The sequence below is a fragment of the Oncorhynchus nerka genome, linkage group LG17 (assembly GCF_034236695.1).
Source record: "Oncorhynchus nerka isolate Pitt River linkage group LG17, Oner_Uvic_2.0, whole genome shotgun sequence".
Classification (NCBI taxonomy): domain Eukaryota; kingdom Metazoa; phylum Chordata; class Actinopteri; order Salmoniformes; family Salmonidae; genus Oncorhynchus; species Oncorhynchus nerka.
In genome coordinates, this window is record NC_088412.1 from 15,475,580 (window position 1) to 15,493,785 (window position 18,206).

Sequence of the window (18,206 nt, forward strand, 5' to 3'; positions counted from 1 at the left end):
CCGAAGAAAAGTACGCTGGCTACACTGAGAAAAGTGCTGGAGTAAAGTAGCCGCACATCAGTCAGAGCTCTGTCTGCTGGTAGAATGCCCGTTCATGTGCAACTGAAGCGCAACATTTGTCTGATGCTGAGCAGAAATCACAATAAGAATCATTTTAGATCTGCGTTTACAAAACGCAGAAAGATATTTCTTATGCATTTATATATTTTTCCTGTGTGTATAACTCAGAATTCTGCATTAATGCGACCCCTAAGTTTATTTAGCTAGTTGTCTAAGTAAGTGACTGAATTTATAAGGTGATGGGACATCGTATTGTGTTGTCTTTCTGCCGTGTTTGAGAAGTTAAAGGCCTTTTGGATGACTTATCTGTACAGCTGCCACAAATATCTTTCGATTTCCTTGAGTTTTTTCTCCTGTGTGTTCTCGGCCCGTTGTCTTCTCCCCCATCAGCCCGTCTGCTTCCATCTTCTTCGAGCGGAGCAGGCAGTCCCGTTGCCCTAGCAACTCCGGACTCCACACAGACACAGCATTTACACCTGTTGCTCCAGAGCCAGTACTGTTCATTTGCGTAATGTCTCTTGTTCACATTCGCTTGCAAATGTCCAAACTCCCCCAACATTACAATCGGTATCTCCTATATATGTATAAGTATTGAGCTGGACTGCCTGTCTCTTTATAAAAAATGCTTTCGTTTGTGCTCGTTGGCATATTTAGCTAGCAGCCTCTATGGAAATGTGCTATCATTTATGCTAATTTTGTTAGCATTCTGGTAACAGACTCCCAAAGGGCTTCTAATTTTTTGGCGCCCCCTTGTGTACTGATGAGAACATCTGGATCCCGCCCAACCCTAGTCTAGTGTCCCCTAAAATGTAATTTCTTGCTCATGTAGAACCTGAAGTGATCAGGAACCTCTCTGTCTCTGAAATCCCGACATCATCTGTGTCTCTGAGCTGGATTGAACCATTGGGAAACAGCTCCTTCTATAGAGTAGAGTGGACTGATGGCAGTAGAGATATGAATTGAACTACCATTGAGACAGCCTTTAATGTAACTGAGCTAACTGCTGAAGTGCAGTACAGACTCATAGTTGCTGCAGTCGCTGCTGATAAGACTACTGAAGGATTACCCATCATGTTTAACCAGTATATCTGTCAGTCACTGTAGTTTTGGTTCACATAATTTTCTCTTTTGAAGGGAGTGTAGACTCCAACTGATCCAGAATATTTAGGAAATGTGTTTATCTGCAATCAACTGCAAAATTGGGCTTGGATAGTATGACTAAGTGCTTGTCCTTTATTGAAAACTCCTTTTTTTGTCCCCAAAACATTTCATGTCATTGATAATGCTTACTATCTTTAAATATGTTTTTAGAGGTACCACTTTTGTGTCCTACATACTGACCTTAAATGTATGTAGAATTAGCATGCTTCTGATCATATATATAGACTGTATGGTTATTACCATGAATAATAATGATTCTGGTGATCTTTTCCCAAAATATAACTTTCTTGCACGCACAGAGCCTGCAGTCATCAGGAACCTGACTGTCACTGAAATCACAACATCATCTGTGTCTCTGAGCTGGACTGAACCATTGGGAAACAGCTCCTTCTATAGAGTAGAATGGACTGGTGGCAGTAGACATATGAATACAACTACCAATGTGACAGCCTTTAATGTAACTGAGCTGACTGCTGGAGTGAAGTACACATTCAGGGTCACTGCAGTGGCTGGTGATAATATGACTGAAGGAAAAGCTCAGGAGAAAGCACTCTTTACAAGTAAGCCTTTTCATTGGAATGGTCTTAATATTTTCTCTGAAGTGGAACCATGTAATGATTATGTTAATATCTGTATTTAACAATGAGAGGGCAATAAGAGGAAGGGTAAGGTCCTCTTTCTTTTTTTGAATCAAAAGTGTTGAAATCCTGGGATAGAGTACTGTAGGTAGGTACTAGGTCATCTAATGGTGTGTTCTTCTCCCAAAATGTACATTTCTTGCACGCACAGAACCTGCAGTCATCAGGAACCTTACTGTCTCTGAAATCACAACATCATCTGTGTCTCTAAGCTGGATTGAACCATTGGGAAACAGCTCCTTCTATAGAGTAGAATGGACTGGTGGCAGTAGACATATGAATACAACTACCAATGAGACAGCCTTTAATGTAACTGAGCTGACTGCTGGAGTGAAATACACATTCAGGGTCACTGCAGTGGCTGGAGATGAGATGACTGAAGGCAAAAATATCAGTGTTTCACTCTTTACAAGTAAGATTAAGTTTAAATTGTCTGGACTCTATTTCTTAACTGCTTTATGCAACGTTCTGTATCTGATATTTTTGAGTTGTAGAACTCTTGGTGTTAACGGACATTTTTCATGTCTAGAGGCTGATCCATACCTCTGGGCAGTGTATATTAGAGGCTGATCCATACCTCTGGGCAGTGTATATTAGAGTCTGATCCATACCTCTGGGCAGTGTATATTAGAGGCTGATCCATACCTCTGGGCAGTGTATATTAGAGGCTGATCCATACCTCTGGGCAGTGTATATTAGAGGCTGATCCATACCTCTGGGAAGTGTATATTAGAGGCTGATCCATACCTCTGGGCAGTGTATATTAGAGGCTGATCCATACCTCTGGGCAGTGTATATTAGAGGCTGATCCATACCTCTGGGCAGTGTATATTAGAGGCTGATCCATACCTCTGGGCAGTGTATATTAGAGGCTGATCCATACCTCTGGCCAGTGTATATTAGAGGCTGATCCATACCTCTGGGCAGTGTATATTAGAGGCTGATCCATACCTCTGGGCAGTGGATATTGTGGCCGTTAAAGGCCCAGTGTAGTCACGTGATTTTCCTGTGTATTGTATTTTTCTAAACTGTGATGTTGGAATAATACTCTGAAATGGTGAAGATTATGTTAATTCCCTTTTAATGTAGGAGCTGTTTGAAAGAAAACGCCTGACATTTCAATCTGTTTTGGTGGGAGGAGTTTTGGCCTGCCCTGTGACATCACCCGGGGATACATTTGTTTAAAGACCAATATGAACGAGTTCCAAACCTCTCTGCTAATAACAGCTAGTTTAAAGTTTTCCCCAACCCCACTCAGACCTCTACTAGACAGTCTCAGCTAAATTCCTGCTTGACAAGTTGCTCTATTTGTAAATAAGCTATATTTGTTATTTTTTTACCATTTAATTGAAAACATTCACAGTAAGTTACTTAATTGTTACCCAGACATGATTTGATATTGAGATGAAAACGGTGGCATTGGACTTTTAATACTGATGTTTTAGAAGATATGTTATTGTCTAGTGTAGACTTTTGCGGTATACCGTGTATACTGTGTACCGAGGTGTTATGAAATAGCCACGAGATGGTTTTTCAATACCGTCAATACTGTTGAAACTATTTCTTTGAAGTTTTTCTATACAGTTTCATATTTGTAGCTACTTTTTAAGTAAATACCTGCAGTCAACTTGTGCAATATGTTAGAAGATAACGCAGATTGGATTCTTTATTTCACCTGTCACATTATTTGACATTATTAAGCTTACCGTAGTTCCCCAGAATAGTTGAGCCAGTCACGTTTACTTTATAAATAGCACAACTGGTGAGAGCGGGAGCCGGTGAGTCAAGCTGTGTATTGACAGGGGTTGCGTTTGATATTGAATGTCACCTGTTGTTTTTTTGCTTCAACGGAGTTGTCAGGGATGTGCAACTATAGTTTTCCTTCACAGAAAGTACATTAGTGCAACACATTCGGCAGAAAATTGCTTATTTTTCATGAGATGAGAACAGAAGCGCAATGCTATTTGGCTGGTAGGCTAAATCAGCTTACAAAGAAAAAGTACAGTCTTTTCTTGCAAAAACTTTTCTAGCCATCATATTTCTAATGTTTATCATAGAGAGAATGTATCCAGCTACCTTTCCTAATGTTTTTCTTAAAGTTAATCTTACATTTTACCAAAGAATAGTACGCTGGCTACACTGAGAAAAGTGCTGGAGTAAAGTAGCCGCACATCAGTCAGAGCTCTGTCTGCTGGTAGAATGCCCGTTCATGTGCAACTGAAGCGCAACATTTGTCTGATGCTGAGCAGAAATCACAATAAGAATAATTTTAGATCTGCGTTTACAAAACGCAGAAAGATATTTCTTATGCATTTATATATTTTTCCTGTGTGTATAACTCAGAATTCTGCATTAATGCGACCCCTAAGTTTATTTAGCTAGTTGTCTAAGTAAGTGACTGAATTTATAAGGTGATGGGACATCGTATTGTGTTGTCTTTCTGCCGTGTTTGAGAAGTTAAAGGCCTTTTGGATGACTTATCTGTACAGCTGCCACAAATATCTTTCGATTTCCTTGAGTTTTTTCTCCTGTGTGTTCTCGGCCCGTTGTCTTCTCCCCCATCAGCCCGTCTGCTTCCATCTTCTTCGAGCGGAGCAGGCAGTCCCGTTGCCCTAGCAACTCCGGACTCCACACAGACACAGCATTTACACCTGTTGCTCCAGAGCCAGTACTGTTCATTTGCATAATGTCTCTTGTTCACATTCGCTTGCAAATGTCCAAACTCCCCCAAAATTACAATCGGTATCTCCTATATATGTATAAGTATTGAGCTGGACTGCCTGTGTCTTTATAAAAAATGCTTTCGTTTGTGCTCGTTGGCATATTTAGCCAGTAGCCTCTATGGAAATGTGCTATCATTTATGCTAATTTTGTTAGCATTCTGGTAACAGACTCCCAAAGGGCTTCTAATTTTTTGGCGCCCCCTTGTGTACTGACGAGAACATCTGGATCCCGCCCAACCCTAGTCTAGTGTCCCCTAAAATGTAATTTCTTGCTCATGTAGAACCTGAAGTGATCAGGAACCTCTCTGTCTCTGAAATCCCAACATCATCTGTGTCTCTGAGCTGGATTGAACCATTGGGAAACAGCTCCTTCTATAGAGTAGAGTGGACTGATGGCAGTAGAGATATGAATTGAACTACCATTGAGACAGCCTTTAATGTAACTGAGCTAACTGCTGAAGTGCAGTACAGACTCATAGTTGCTGCAGTCGCTGCTGATAAGACTACTGAAGGATTACCCATCATGTTTAACCAGTATATCTGTCAGTCACTGTAGTTTTGGTTCACATAATTTTCTCTTTTGAAGGGTGTGTAGACTCCAACTGATCCAGAATATTTAGGAAATGTGTTTATCTGCAATCAACTGCAAAATTGGGCTTGGATAGTATGACTAAGTGCTTGTCCTTTATTGAAAACTCCTTTTTTTGTCCCCAAAACGTTTCATGTCATTGATAATGCTTACTATCTTTAAATATGTTTTTACGAGGTACCACTTTTGTGTCCTACATACTGACCTTAAATGTATGTAGAATTAGCATGCTTCTGATCATATTCATAGACTGTATGGTGATTACCATGAATAATAATGATTCTGGTGATCTTTTCCCAAAATATAACTTTCTTGCACGCACAGAGCCTGCAGTCATCAGGAACCTGACTGTCACTGAAATCACAACATCATCTGTGTCTCTGAGCTGGACTGAACCATTGGGAAACAGATCCTTCTTCAGAATTGAATGGACTGGTGGCAGTAGAGACATGAATACAACTACCAATGTGACAGCCTTTAATGTTACTGCTCTCACTGCTGGAGTGCAGTACCTCTTCACAGTCACTGCAGTGGCTGGAGATAACACAACAGTAGGACAGAGCAAGACAGTTACTAAGTATACAAGTAAGTAACTCAGATACTTTTGTCAGATTTTTTCGTATTCAGATACTATTCGTATTCATTGATATGCTAACCTCCCCTGTTAATGTAATGGTGAGAGGTTAGCATTTTTGGGGGGTTATAATATTTGTGTGTCTAAATTTCTCACTCATAATTATTCATATTTTATTCAGGATTATGCGTAATCATTGTAGCATCCAAAACAAAAACCAAACGCATCCAACAATCTTTAAGTCACAAGCTTGATGTAGCCATGGCATGCTATGAATATGGGACCAAATACTTCTCATTTTACTACTTTAATAAACAAAGTGAATTTGTCCCTATACTTTTGGTCACCTAAAATTGGGGGACACATTTTTTAAGGAATCTGTGACCAACAGATGCATATCTGTATTCCCAGGCATGTGAAATCCATAGGTTATGGCTTAATCAATGTATTTCAATTAACTGATTTCCTTATTAGAACTGTAGCTCAGTAAAATCTTTTAAATTGTTGCATGTTGCGTTAATATTTTTGTTCAATGTGTCATACCCCCCCAAAATGCTGCCTTGCCCTGTTATTGTAATGGTGAGAGGTTACTATGTCTTGGGGGGTATATCATTTGTGCGTCTGTAACTCTCTCACTCATCATTATTCACAATTTATTATCCATAATAATGCCAGCATCCACATTAATATAGATTCAGTTAGAAACATATCCTATTCTTATTTTGAGGCTATGCAGTGTTTGTTTAAAATTTGAGTAAAACAATATTATATTTTGGGTTCTGATGGGGTATGATAGTTTAACTAATTTCATGGCAATCATAAGTTATATTCTTCAACATTCAATGGTTATATACACTAAATCACAAGCAGTATGTGGACAGAGTATTCATATCGAGGTTGTCCCCCCATTAGATGCTATAACAGCCTCAACTCTTCTGGGAAGGCTTTCCACTACATGTTGGAACCTTGCTGCTGGGTCTTGCTTTAATTTGGCTAGAAGAGCATGAGTGAGGTCGGGCACTGTTGGGTGATTAGGCCTGGCTCGCAGTCGACGTTCCAATTCATCCCAAAGGTGTTCTATGCGGTTGAGGTTAGGGTTCTATGCAGGCCAGTCAAGTTCTTCCACACCGCTCTCGACAGACCACTTCTGTATGGATGTCGCTCTGTGCACGGGGGCATTGTCATACAGAAACAGCAAAGGGTATGGACTACATGTAAATTACAGAAGTGGGAGTTCTTCAAGGACAAGATTGTCTTCTGTGGACGTAAAATTGACCGCAATGAATTGCACAAAACACAGGACAAAATCGATGTAGTGGTACAGGCACCACAACCGCAAAATATCACCTGTCAAATCAAATCAAATGTATTTATATAGCCCTTCGTACATCAGCTGATATCTCAAAGTGCTGTACAGAAACCCAGCCTAAAACCCCAACCAGCAAGCAATGCAGGTGTAGAAGCACGGTGGCTAGGAAAAACTCCCTAGAAAGGCCAAAACCTAGGAAGAAACCTAGAGAGGAACCAGGCTATGTGGGGTGGCCAGTCCTCTTCTGGCTGTGCCGGGTGGAGATTATAACAGAACATGTTATATATGTTCAAATGTTCATAAATGACCAGCATGGTCAAGTAATAATAATCACAGGCAGAACAGTTGAAACTGGAGCAGCAGCACGGCCAGGTGGACTGGGGACAGCAAGGAGTCATCATGCCTGAGGCATGGTCCTAGGGCTCAGGTCCTCCGAGAGAGAGAAAGGGAGAATTAGAGAGAGCATACTTAAATACACACAGGACACCGGATAGGACAGGAGAAGTACTCCAGATATAACAAACTGACCCTAGCCCCCCAACACATAAACTACTGCAGCATAAATACTGGAGGCTGAGACAGGAGGGGTCAGGAGACACTGTGGCCCCATCCGATGACATCCCCGGACAGGGCCAAACAGGAAGGATATAACCCCACCCACTTTGCCAAAGCCCCCACACCACTAGAGGGATATCTTCAACCACCAACTTACCATCCTGAGACAAGGCCGAGTATAGCCCACAAAGATCTACGCCACGGCACAACCCAAGGGGGGGGGGGGGGGGGCAACCCAGACAGAAAGATCACATCAGTGACTCAACCCACTCAAGTGGCGCACCCCTCCTAGGGACGGTATGAAAGAGCCCTAGTAAGCCAGTGACTCAGCCCCTGTAATAGGGTTAGAGGCAGAGAATCCCAGTGGAAAGAGGGGAACCGGCCAGGCAGAGACAGCAAGGGCGGTTCGTTGCTCCAGAGCCTTTCCGTTCACCTTCACACTCCTGGGCCAGACTACACTCAATCATTTGACCCACTGAAGAGATGAGTCTTCAGTAAATACTTAAAGGTTGAGACCGAGTTTGCGTCTCTCACATGGGTAGGCAGACTATTCCATAAAAATTTAGCTCTATAGGAGAAAGCCCTGCCTCCAGCTGTTTGCTTAGAAATTCTAGGGACAATTAGGAGGCCTGCATCTTGTGACCGTAGCGTATGTGTAGAGAGATAGGTAGGAGCAAGCCCATGTAATGCTTTGTAGGTTAGCAGTAAAACCTTGAAATCAGCCCTTGCCTTGACAGGATGGCAGTGTAGGGAGGCTAGCATTGGAGTAATATGATCAAATTTTTGGGTTCTAGTCAGGATTCTAGCAGCCGTATTTAGCACTAACTGAAGTTTATTTAGTGCTTTATCCGGGTAGCCGGAAAGTAGAGCATTGCAGTAGTCTAACCTAGAAGTGACAAAAGCATGGATAAATTTTTCTGCATCATTTTTGGACAGAAAGTTTCTGATTTTTGCAATGTTACGTAGATGGAAAAAAGCTGTCCTTGAAATGGTCTTGATATGTTCTTCAAAAGAGAGATCAGGGTCCAGAGTAACGCCGAAGTCCTTCACAGTTTTATTTGAGACGACTGTACAACCATTAAGATTAATTGTCAGATTCAACAGAAGATCTCTTTGTTTCTTGGGACCTAGAACAAGCATCTCTGTTTTGTCCGAGTTTAAAAGTAGAACGTTTGCAGCCATCCACTTCCTTATGTCTAAAACACATGCTTCTAGCGAGGGCAATTTTGGGGCTTCACCATGTTTCATTGAAATGTACAGCTGTGTGTCATCCGCATAGCAGTGAAAGTTAACATTATGTTTTCGAATGACATCCCCAAGAGGTAAAATATATAGTGAAAACAATAGTGGTCCTAAAACGGAACCTTGAGGATCACCGAAATTTACAGTTGATTTGTCAGAGGGCAGCCCATTCACAGAGACAAACTGATATCTTTCCGACAGATAAGATCTAAACCAGGCCAGAACTTGTCCGTGTAGACCAATTTGGGTTTCCACTCTCTCCAAAAGATTGTGGTGATCGATGGTATCAAAAGCAGCACTCCGTGAAATGTTCTAAGGTTAATTTGCCAGGGCGGTAGGTAGCCTAGTGTTTAGAGCATTGGACCAGTAACTGAAATGTTTCTAGGTCGAATCTCTGAGCTGACAAGGTAAAAATCTATCATGCTGCCCCTGAACAAGGCAGTTAACTCACTGTTCCTAGGCCGTCATTGTAAATAAGAATTTGTTCTTAACTGACTTGCCTCGTTAAATAAGAAAATAAATATAGAACCTAACACAATGTACCAAGGATGTTTGATGTGGGGAATGATAGTCAATGCCAACATCAGGTTTTGCAGCAACTACATAAAGGGCATGTTGGAATTGTCAAAATGAAGCTGCTCATGAGAAGCCACTTCTGGTGGCCTGGTCTGGATCAAAAAAAATTAAGTTGTTTGCGAGGAGCCACTTCTGGTGGTCTGGTCTGGATCAAGAAACAATGAAGCTGTTCGAGGATCCACTTCTGGTGGCCCGGTTTGGATCAACAGATAGAAAACAATGAACAGCAAGAGGCACTGGAGTGCCAAGTCTAGGTCCTTATCAGCTTACACCCCAAGCCATAAGACTCCTGAACATCTAATATAATAGCTACCCAGACTTTTTGCGTTGCCCCCCCCCTCTTTTACACCGCTGCTACTCTCTGTTATTATCTATGCATAATAACTTTAATAACTCTACATACATGTACATATTACCTCAATTACCTCGACTAACCGGTAACACCGCACATTGACTCTCTACCGGTACCCCCTGTATATAGTCTCGCTATTGTTATTTTACTGCTGCTCTTTAATTACTTCTTCCTTTTATTTCTTATTCTTATTCTTATTTTTTAAACTGCATTTTTCGTTAGGGGCTTGTTAGTAAGCATATGACTAATACAAATGTGATTTGATTTGATAGCGGATGTTTGGAAACCCTCCACATGCCTGCTCCTGTCCCAGTCCACCCAGGGTTATGGCCCACAGAGCCATGGCAGAGAATTCATGTGGACTATACTGGTCCCTTTGAAAAGCACATGTTTCTGGTTATAGTTGATGCCCATTCCAAATGGCCAGAGGTCTTTTGCACTGACTCCTCCACCTCAGCTCAGACGATAGTGTCATCTCAGAACAACGTTTGCACACTTCGGATTGCCTCTGCAGCTGGTATGCGACAACACGCAAGCTTTCGTAAGTGACGAGTTTACAAGATTCATGTCAGTAAATGGAATCAACCTCTGATCCGTACCACCTTGCCACCAATGGGCTGGCAGAACGCTTTGTGCAAACCCTAAAGCAAGGACTCGACAAATGAAAGCCCAGCAGCACTAATGTTTGGGAGGCCTCTCCGCACACAGCTGGACATCATGAAGCCAAACAGGCGTAATGAAGTGCTGAACAAACAAGCCAAGATGCTCTCCGGTGGCCGGGAGAGCCATCTCCAAACAGGACAAGAAGTGATGGTGTGAGACTACAGAAGGGGAGGGAAATGGACAAGAGGGACAGTACAGGCACAAACGGAACCCAGAACTTACCAGATTCAAGTGACCCCAGTCCTAATGTGGTGGCGTCACATTAACCAAATGCATTCCACGGAAAACAGCACAACAACTGAGAGAGAACAGGCACAGAGAGCTCCTGGGAGTGACACGCATGGAACTGTAGAGGACGGTGGGGCAGTATAGAGACACCAGACTGAAAGAAGGGAACGTGTGGATGAAGGTGCTGCTATAGCAGAAACTATTATGGAGCAAGCACACACTGAGGATGTGCAGGAGTCTCCAGACAATCCAAGGCGCTACCCAGAACAAAGGCCCTGTCCAGACAGACTGGACTTATAAGCAAACAAACACAACCAAAAACTTACACTGTTCAAGTTCAAATCAAAGATGCAAAATAACTACAACAATTTCTGGGAAATGTTTCACTTGTGGTTTGGTAAAAGTAATTCCCATTGTATTAGAGAAGGAATGTTCTGTTCTGTTAATTACTGTCCCCTTTAAGAACGGAGCGCCCTTGGTCATGCGTAGTGTTGCTCTATGTTATTCTTGTACTAACTAGCTTTAGTAAATGTGAAGCTCCAGTTCACTTCCTTGGAGTCTTTCTTATTATATAAATTAGTAATACAAGCTAAGACACTATAGCCAAATCCACTAATTGGATGGGGTGTCCACATACTTTGGTATATATAGTGTCTGTAAATAATGCAAAAGTAAAAACAAATGATGTAGCAAGCAATCGATCAATGGGGTGGCAGGTGACCTAGTGGTTAGAGTGTTGGGCCAGTAACTAAAAGGTTGCTAGATTAAATTCCTGAGCTGACAAGGTAGAAATCTGCCTTTCTGCCACTGAACAAGGCAGTTAACCCGCTGTTCCTAGGCTGTCATTGTAAATACGAATTTGTTCTTCACTGACTTGCCTAGTTAAATAAAGGTAAAATAAGAAAATGAATGAAAATAAGAATATTAGTCAGCAGCATACCACCCTGTGTTCCACTGCTGGCTGGCTTCTTAAGCTAAGCAGGGTTGGTCCTGGTTAGTCCCTAGATGGGAGACCTGATGCTGCTGGAAGTGGTGTTGGAAGTACAGTAGGAGGCACTCTTTCCTCAGGTCTAAAAATGTTTCCCATTTCCCTGTGTAGAGTGCTGTCTTTTGGCTGGGACGTTGAACGGTTGTCCTGACTCTCTGTGGTCACTAAATATCCCATGGTACTTATTGTAAGAGTAGGGGTGTTAACCCCGGTGTCCTGGCTAAATTCCCAATCTGGGCCTCATACCATCATGGCCACCTGATCATCCCCAGTTTACAATTGGCTCATTCATCCTCTCCCCTGTAACTATTCCCCAGGTTGTTGCTGTAAATGAGAGTGTATTCTCAGTCAACTTACCTGATTAAATAAAATCACATTGTTTTTGAATGTTTATATTAGTGTCATTTAAAAAAAATCCCTATTCCTCCGTTACAGAGCCTGCAGTTGTCCGCAACCTCTATGTCTCTGAAATCACAACATCATCTGTGTCTCTGAACTGGACTCAACCAGAGGGAAACAGCTTCTTCTATAGAGTAAATTGGACTGGTCCCAGTATTAGTCAGAATGTCCCAAAAACCTTCACTACCATTACTGGGCTGACTGCTGGAGTGCAGTACACCTTCACAGTCACTGCAGTGGCTGGAGATAACACAACTGTAGGAGAAGACAGTCAAATAATCACTTCAACAAGTATGTTATTTTGCAAGTATTATTTTATGATTCAAAGGATATGGATTCATGGATAAGGTGGAAATGTCAATGTCGAAAATGGCAAAACAATCTAACCAAAGTTGGTTGTGGTTTTCTCTTTTCTGTCCATATTTTCCATCAGTCATTGCAATGAACCTTTTCGATTTTGCTTTTGACAGAGCCTGAACAACCTGTGGACATTGTGGCTACGAGACGAGGAACCAGTCAGCTGAATGTGACATGGACCTTGCGTAACGGGAGTGCGGACTACTACAGCGTGAACATATTTAATGCTGCTTTGAACTATACATCCAGCAATACCACACAGACCAGGGAGGCCAGCTTCACTGGGTTACAGCCTGGGAGGGTTTATGAAGTCACAGTGACTGCTGTAGCTGGAGACTTTAGGAACCAGTCTGCTCAGGTCCAGTTAGCCACCAGTAAGTCATGGTCAATGTTGCCCATACTATGCATTTGCTGTAGTTTGAAGTTGATACAAGTTTGTATGAGAGTGTGAGAATGTTTTCTCTGGTTTTGTCCTGAAGAAAAATCTAAAGCACCTAATGTGTGTTTGTGAGAATGAGAATTTGTGTTTGCAACTTTCCTAGCATCACTCTTATTTCTCCTCCATAGATCCCAACCCACCTGGACCCCTCACCATCACAGAGAGGACAACCAGATCCCTCGTTGTCCAATGGACAACCCCGGGTCTAATGATTGGAGTGCAAGGCATCTCCTATAACATCAGCTACCAGCTTAATGGGACTGGTTTAGGAGAGAGAAACCAGTCTCCCTCTACCACTAGTCTCAGCAGTAACCTGACCTCTCTGTCCTCTGGGACTTGCTACACCATCACAGTGAAAACCATGGGACCTCAGAATCTAGAAAGCACCAGTGTTTATGCATCGGAATGTACCTGTGAGTAGACTTGTGAGAACCGTTCAGTAGACTGTGCTCTTGGTGACGTTTTGACTGTGAAAATGTTGCAGAAATATTCTGAAACCTTTCTAATAAGTAAGATCACTGATTTAAGGCAGATTTTTTTCTCTCCCTTCCTCCTAGTACCCAAACCAGTGGTGAACCTCACAGCCACCCCGTTGTCCAACTCCTCATGTAAGCTACAGTGGACTGACCCCGTGGAGGTTAAGAACTACTACACCTATAGAGTCCAGTACATAAAGGCTACAGGCCCTGTACCGAAAACAGTCAGTACCAACTTCACACAAGTCAATGACCTAGAACCTGGGACTGGCTACAACTTCACTGTTACCACGGTAGCAGCAACAGGAAGCGAAGGAACTCCAGAACGCACGTTCTGTAACACTAGTAAGCCAGTGTTCTAAACTTCCAAAGGTATTCGTAGAGGAATCCAAGAGAAATGCAAGTGCATTCTAGTCAGCCAGCAAACTGCAGTTACTCTGGGGTAGTCAGGAGGTGTATAACACTGTCTGCGATATGATTCTGTGTTATAGATGATATTAATATGATATCTGCCCTCTTTGCCCTTCAGAGCCCAACGTGGTCAGTAACCTCACGTTTGAGGGTCTGAACACAACCGCTATCAGACTTTCCTGGCTCAAGCCAAATGACCACAAACCAACCTACTCCTATCTGGTGACCATCTACAAGAATGGTTCTGTGGTAGAGATCTCAACCATGGTCGAGATGTACACCTTCACCAATCTCACTCCTGGGAACTGTTATAACTGCTCTGTGGTCACGGTCGTCCAGGATGTTAAGTCTGATTCAACGGAGACGATAATCTGCACAAGTACAGTTCTAAAGATCCCCCTTCCTCCCTTCAACCCTTCCTCCCTTCAACCCTTCCTTACTTCAACCCTTCATCCCTTCAACCCTTCCCTCCTTCAACCCTTCCTCCCTTCATCCCTTCAATCTTTCAACCCTTCTTCCCTTCATCTATTCCTCCCTTCAACCCTTCAACCCTTCATCTATTCCTCCCTTCAACCCTTCATCCCTTCAACCCTTCTTCCCTTCAATCTTTCAATCCTTCAATCTTTCAACCCTTCAACCCTTCATCTATTCCTCCCTTCAACCCTTCATCCCTTCAACCCTTCAACCCTTCATCCCTTCAATCTTTCAACCCTTCCTCCCTTCAACCCTTCCTTCCTTCAACCCTTCATCCCTTCAACCCTTCCCATTTACATTTACATTTTTTTACATTTAAGTCATTTAGCAGACACTCTTATCCAGAGCGACTTACAAATTGGTGCATTCACCTTATGACATCCAGTGGAACAGCCACTTTACAATAGTGCATCTAAATCTTTTAAGGGGGTGAGAAGGATTACTTTATCCTATCCTAGGTATTCCTTAAAGAGGTGGGGTTTCAGGTGTCTCCGGAAGGTGGTGATTGACTCCGCTGTCCTGGCGTCGTGAGGGAGTTTGTTCCACCATTGGGGGGCCAGAGCAGCGAACAGTTTTGACTGGGCTGAGCGGGAACTGTACTTCCAGCTCCGTAGGCAAGCACCATGGTCTTGTAGCGGATGCAAGCTTCAACTGGAAGCCAGTGGAGAGAGCGGAGGAGCGGGGTGACGTGAGAGAACTTGGGAAGGTTGAACACCAGACGGGCTGCGGCGTTCTGGATGAGTTGTAGGGGTTTAATGGCACAGGCAGGGAGCCCAGCCAACAGCGAGTTGCAGTAATCCAGACGGGAGATGACAAGTGCCTGGATTAGGACCTGCGCCTGTGCTTCCTGTGTGAGGCAGGGTCGTACTCTGCGGATGTTGTAGAGCATGAACCTACAGGAACGGGCCACCGCCTTGATGTTATTTGAGAACGACAGGGTGTTGTCCAGGATCACGCCAAGGTTCTTAGCGCTCTGGGAGGAGGACACAATGGAGTTGTCAACCGTGATGGCGAGATCATGGAACGGGCAGTCCTTCCCCGGGAGGAAGAGCAGCTCCGTCTTGCCGAGGTTCAGCTTGAGGTGGTGATCCGTCATCCACACTGATATGTCTGCCAGACATGCAGAGATGCGATTCGCCACCTGGTCATCAGAAGGGGGAAAGGAGAAGATTAATTGTGTGTCGTCTGCATAGCAATGATAGGAGAGACCATGTGAGGTTATGACAGAGCCAAGTGACTTGGTGTATAGCGAGAATAGGAGAGGGCCTAGAACAGAGCCCTGGGGGACACCAGTGGTGAGAGCACGTGGTGAGGAGACAGATTCTCGCCACGCCACCTGGTAGGAGCGACCTGTCAGGTAGGACGCAATCCAAGCGTGGGCCGCGCCGGAGATGCCCAACTCGGAGAGGGTGGAGAGGAGGATCTGATGGTTCACAGTATCGAAGGCAGCCGATAGGTCTAGAAGGATGAGAGCAGAGGAGAGAGAGTTAGCTTTAGCAGTGCGGAGCGCCTCCGTGATACAGAGAAGAGCAGTCTCAGTTGAATGACTAGTCTTGAAACCTGACTTCCCTCCTTCAACCCTTCCTCCCTTCATCCCTTCAATCTTTCAACCCTTCTTCCCTTCATCTGTTCCTCCCTTCAACCCTTCATCTATTCCTCCCTTCAACCCTTCATCCCTTCAACCCTTCTTCCCTTCAATCTTTCAACCTTTCAACCCTTCAATCTTTCAACCCTTCAACCCTTCATCTATTCCTCCCTTCAACCCTTCATCCCTTCAACCATCCCTTCAATCTTTCAACCCTTCAACCATTCCTCCCTTCAACCCTTCATCTATTCCTCCCTTCAACCCTTCATCCCTTCAATCTTTCAACTCTTCAACCCTTCTTCCCTTCAACCCTTCATCTATTCCTCCCTTCAACCCTTCAACCCTTCATCCCTTCAATCTTTCAACCCTTCAACCCTTCCTCCCTTCAACCCTTCATCTATTCCTCCCTTCAACCCTTCAACCCTTCATCCCTTCAATCTTTCAACCCTTCAACCCTTCCTCCCTTCAACCCTTCAACCCTTCATCTAGTCCTCCCTTCAACCCTTCAACTCTTCATCCCTTCAACCCTTCATCCCTTCAATCTTTCAACCCTTCCTCCCTTCAACCCTTCAACCCTTCATCTATTCCTCCCTTCTTCCCTTCAACCCTTAATCCCTTCATCCCTCCATCCTTCATCCCTTCCTCTCTTCAACCCTTCAACCCTTCCTCCCTTCCTCTCTTCAACCCTTCCTCCCATCAACCCTTCCTCCCTTCATCCCTTGGCTTTCTCCCCTTCTCACTTTTACCTTCTTTACATAGCAAAGTGGATTTCATCCGAGACGGGTGACAGTGCGTATTTCATATCTTAAGTGTAGGAGCCTAGTGGTTAGAGTGTTGGGCTAGTAACCGAAAGGTTGCAAGTTCAAATCCCTGAGCTGACAAGGTACAAATCTGTTGTTCTGCCCCTGAACGAGGCAGTTAACCCACTGTTCCTAGGCCGTCATTGAAAATAAGAATTTGTTCTTAACTGACTTGCCTAGTTAAATAAAGATTAAATAAAAGCCAAGTTAAAGACACAATTAACACATTTAAAATAACACTTTTAAGATCTCTGTATCTCTAGTCTAAAATGTGAAATGTTAACGTTTTTATCCCTTCTATCCACCCTTCAGAACCTGCGGTGGTGAAAAACCTCATCGCTATAGGAACAACAACCAACATGAGTGTGACCTGGTATAGACCTATGGGACAGGTGGACAACTACACCGTTACTATCTACAAAAACAATGTGATGGAAGACAACCGTACCATCACCAACAACTATCTATCAGTTGTGTTCCAGAACCTGAAGCCAGGGAAAGTCTATGTTGTCAAAGTGGCCACCAATAGTGGACCACTCACTGAGGCACTAAATGTTACAAATGCAACGTGTAAGTCAGTACATCTCTATAAAACTCCAACATTCCAACTGTACTCCATTTGTTTAGCATGGACCAATTTGTGTAAATTCATATTTGGTGGTGGAGATTCCACGTCTGGGTTTTCAAGTCTTCATTAACCCACATGAGTTCATTCTATATTTTTCTGAATAGCATATACAGCACAATGCCAGAAATAGATCATATGGAATGTTGTCTGATGTAATCCCATGCCTGAGACACTCCATCGGCAATCTCTTCCATAAGTGACTTCTCCCTGGCTTGTTCCCAGATCCCAACCCTCCTGGAGGCATCATGGTGGTGGACCAGACTACTGGTTCCATCAACATCAGCTGGGCCCGACCCCTGGACATGGACCTAGGTCAGTACAGCTTCTCTGTGTTCCATCTGGACCGGCAGAACCTGACGGAACACAACTGGACCCTCCTGAAGAACCTCCAGTCTGGAACACTCTACAACATCTCTGTGGTAACTGTAGGGCCGTTTGACTACCAGAGCACAGTGGTGACGACGGCCAACTCTACCAGTGAGTGACTACTGAACACAAACATTTACACTGTATCTACACAGCACATGTGCTAGCAAGGAGGTCTGGGTTTGAGCCCCGGTGTGAGCCGAAGCAGGAGGAAGCGGTACTCACAAAGCATGACGTTACACTCATACACACACACACACAGATTGAACATGTTCGTTAATGATCTTTGTTGTTCCTTTGTCCCAGGGCCCCAGTCTGTGATCAGACTGATTGAGGCAGGAATCACAACCACCAGTGTGACTCTAGTCTGGTTTCAACCAGAGAGCAAACCAGGCTACACCTTCAGAGTGGAGGTCACCAACCAGTCTGTCACCACCAACACCACCATGAAAACCATCACCGGGGTACAGTCTGGGAGCAACTACACCACCATCACTGGGCTACAGTCTGGGAGCAACTACACCTTTACAGTGACAACACTCACAGGGGACGGCACCATGGCAACCCCGGTGACGGTGTCTTATTTTACAAGTATGTTCCCATGGCAATAAAA

The 18,206-nt window shown here is 43.7% G+C and overlaps 1 protein-coding gene across 5 annotated transcripts in view; it reads left to right on the top strand.

Moving 5' to 3' along the window:
• LOC115144766 (receptor-type tyrosine-protein phosphatase eta-like) overlaps positions 1-18,206 on the top strand; it is a 110,793-nt gene that overhangs the window by 75,518 nt on the left and 17,069 nt on the right. For 3 of the 5 annotated variants that reach the window (XM_065002996.1, XM_065002998.1, XM_065002999.1), the window contains 11 exons: positions 1,521-1,781; positions 2,011-2,271; positions 5,496-5,756; positions 12,094-12,348; positions 12,528-12,788; positions 12,982-13,266; positions 13,411-13,674; positions 13,859-14,119; positions 16,912-17,169; positions 17,450-17,704; positions 17,900-18,184. In XM_065002996.1, the coding sequence (XP_064859068.1) occupies positions 1,521-1,781; positions 2,011-2,271; positions 5,496-5,756; positions 12,094-12,348; positions 12,528-12,788; positions 12,982-13,266; positions 13,411-13,674; positions 13,859-14,119; positions 16,912-17,169; positions 17,450-17,704; positions 17,900-18,184 (2,907 nt within the window). The remainder of the gene's footprint in view (positions 1-1,520; positions 1,782-2,010; positions 2,272-5,495; positions 5,757-12,093; positions 12,349-12,527; positions 12,789-12,981; positions 13,267-13,410; positions 13,675-13,858; positions 14,120-16,911; positions 17,170-17,449; positions 17,705-17,899; positions 18,185-18,206) is intronic. The other 2 variants (XM_065002997.1, XM_065003000.1) reach the window with 2 other exon arrangements.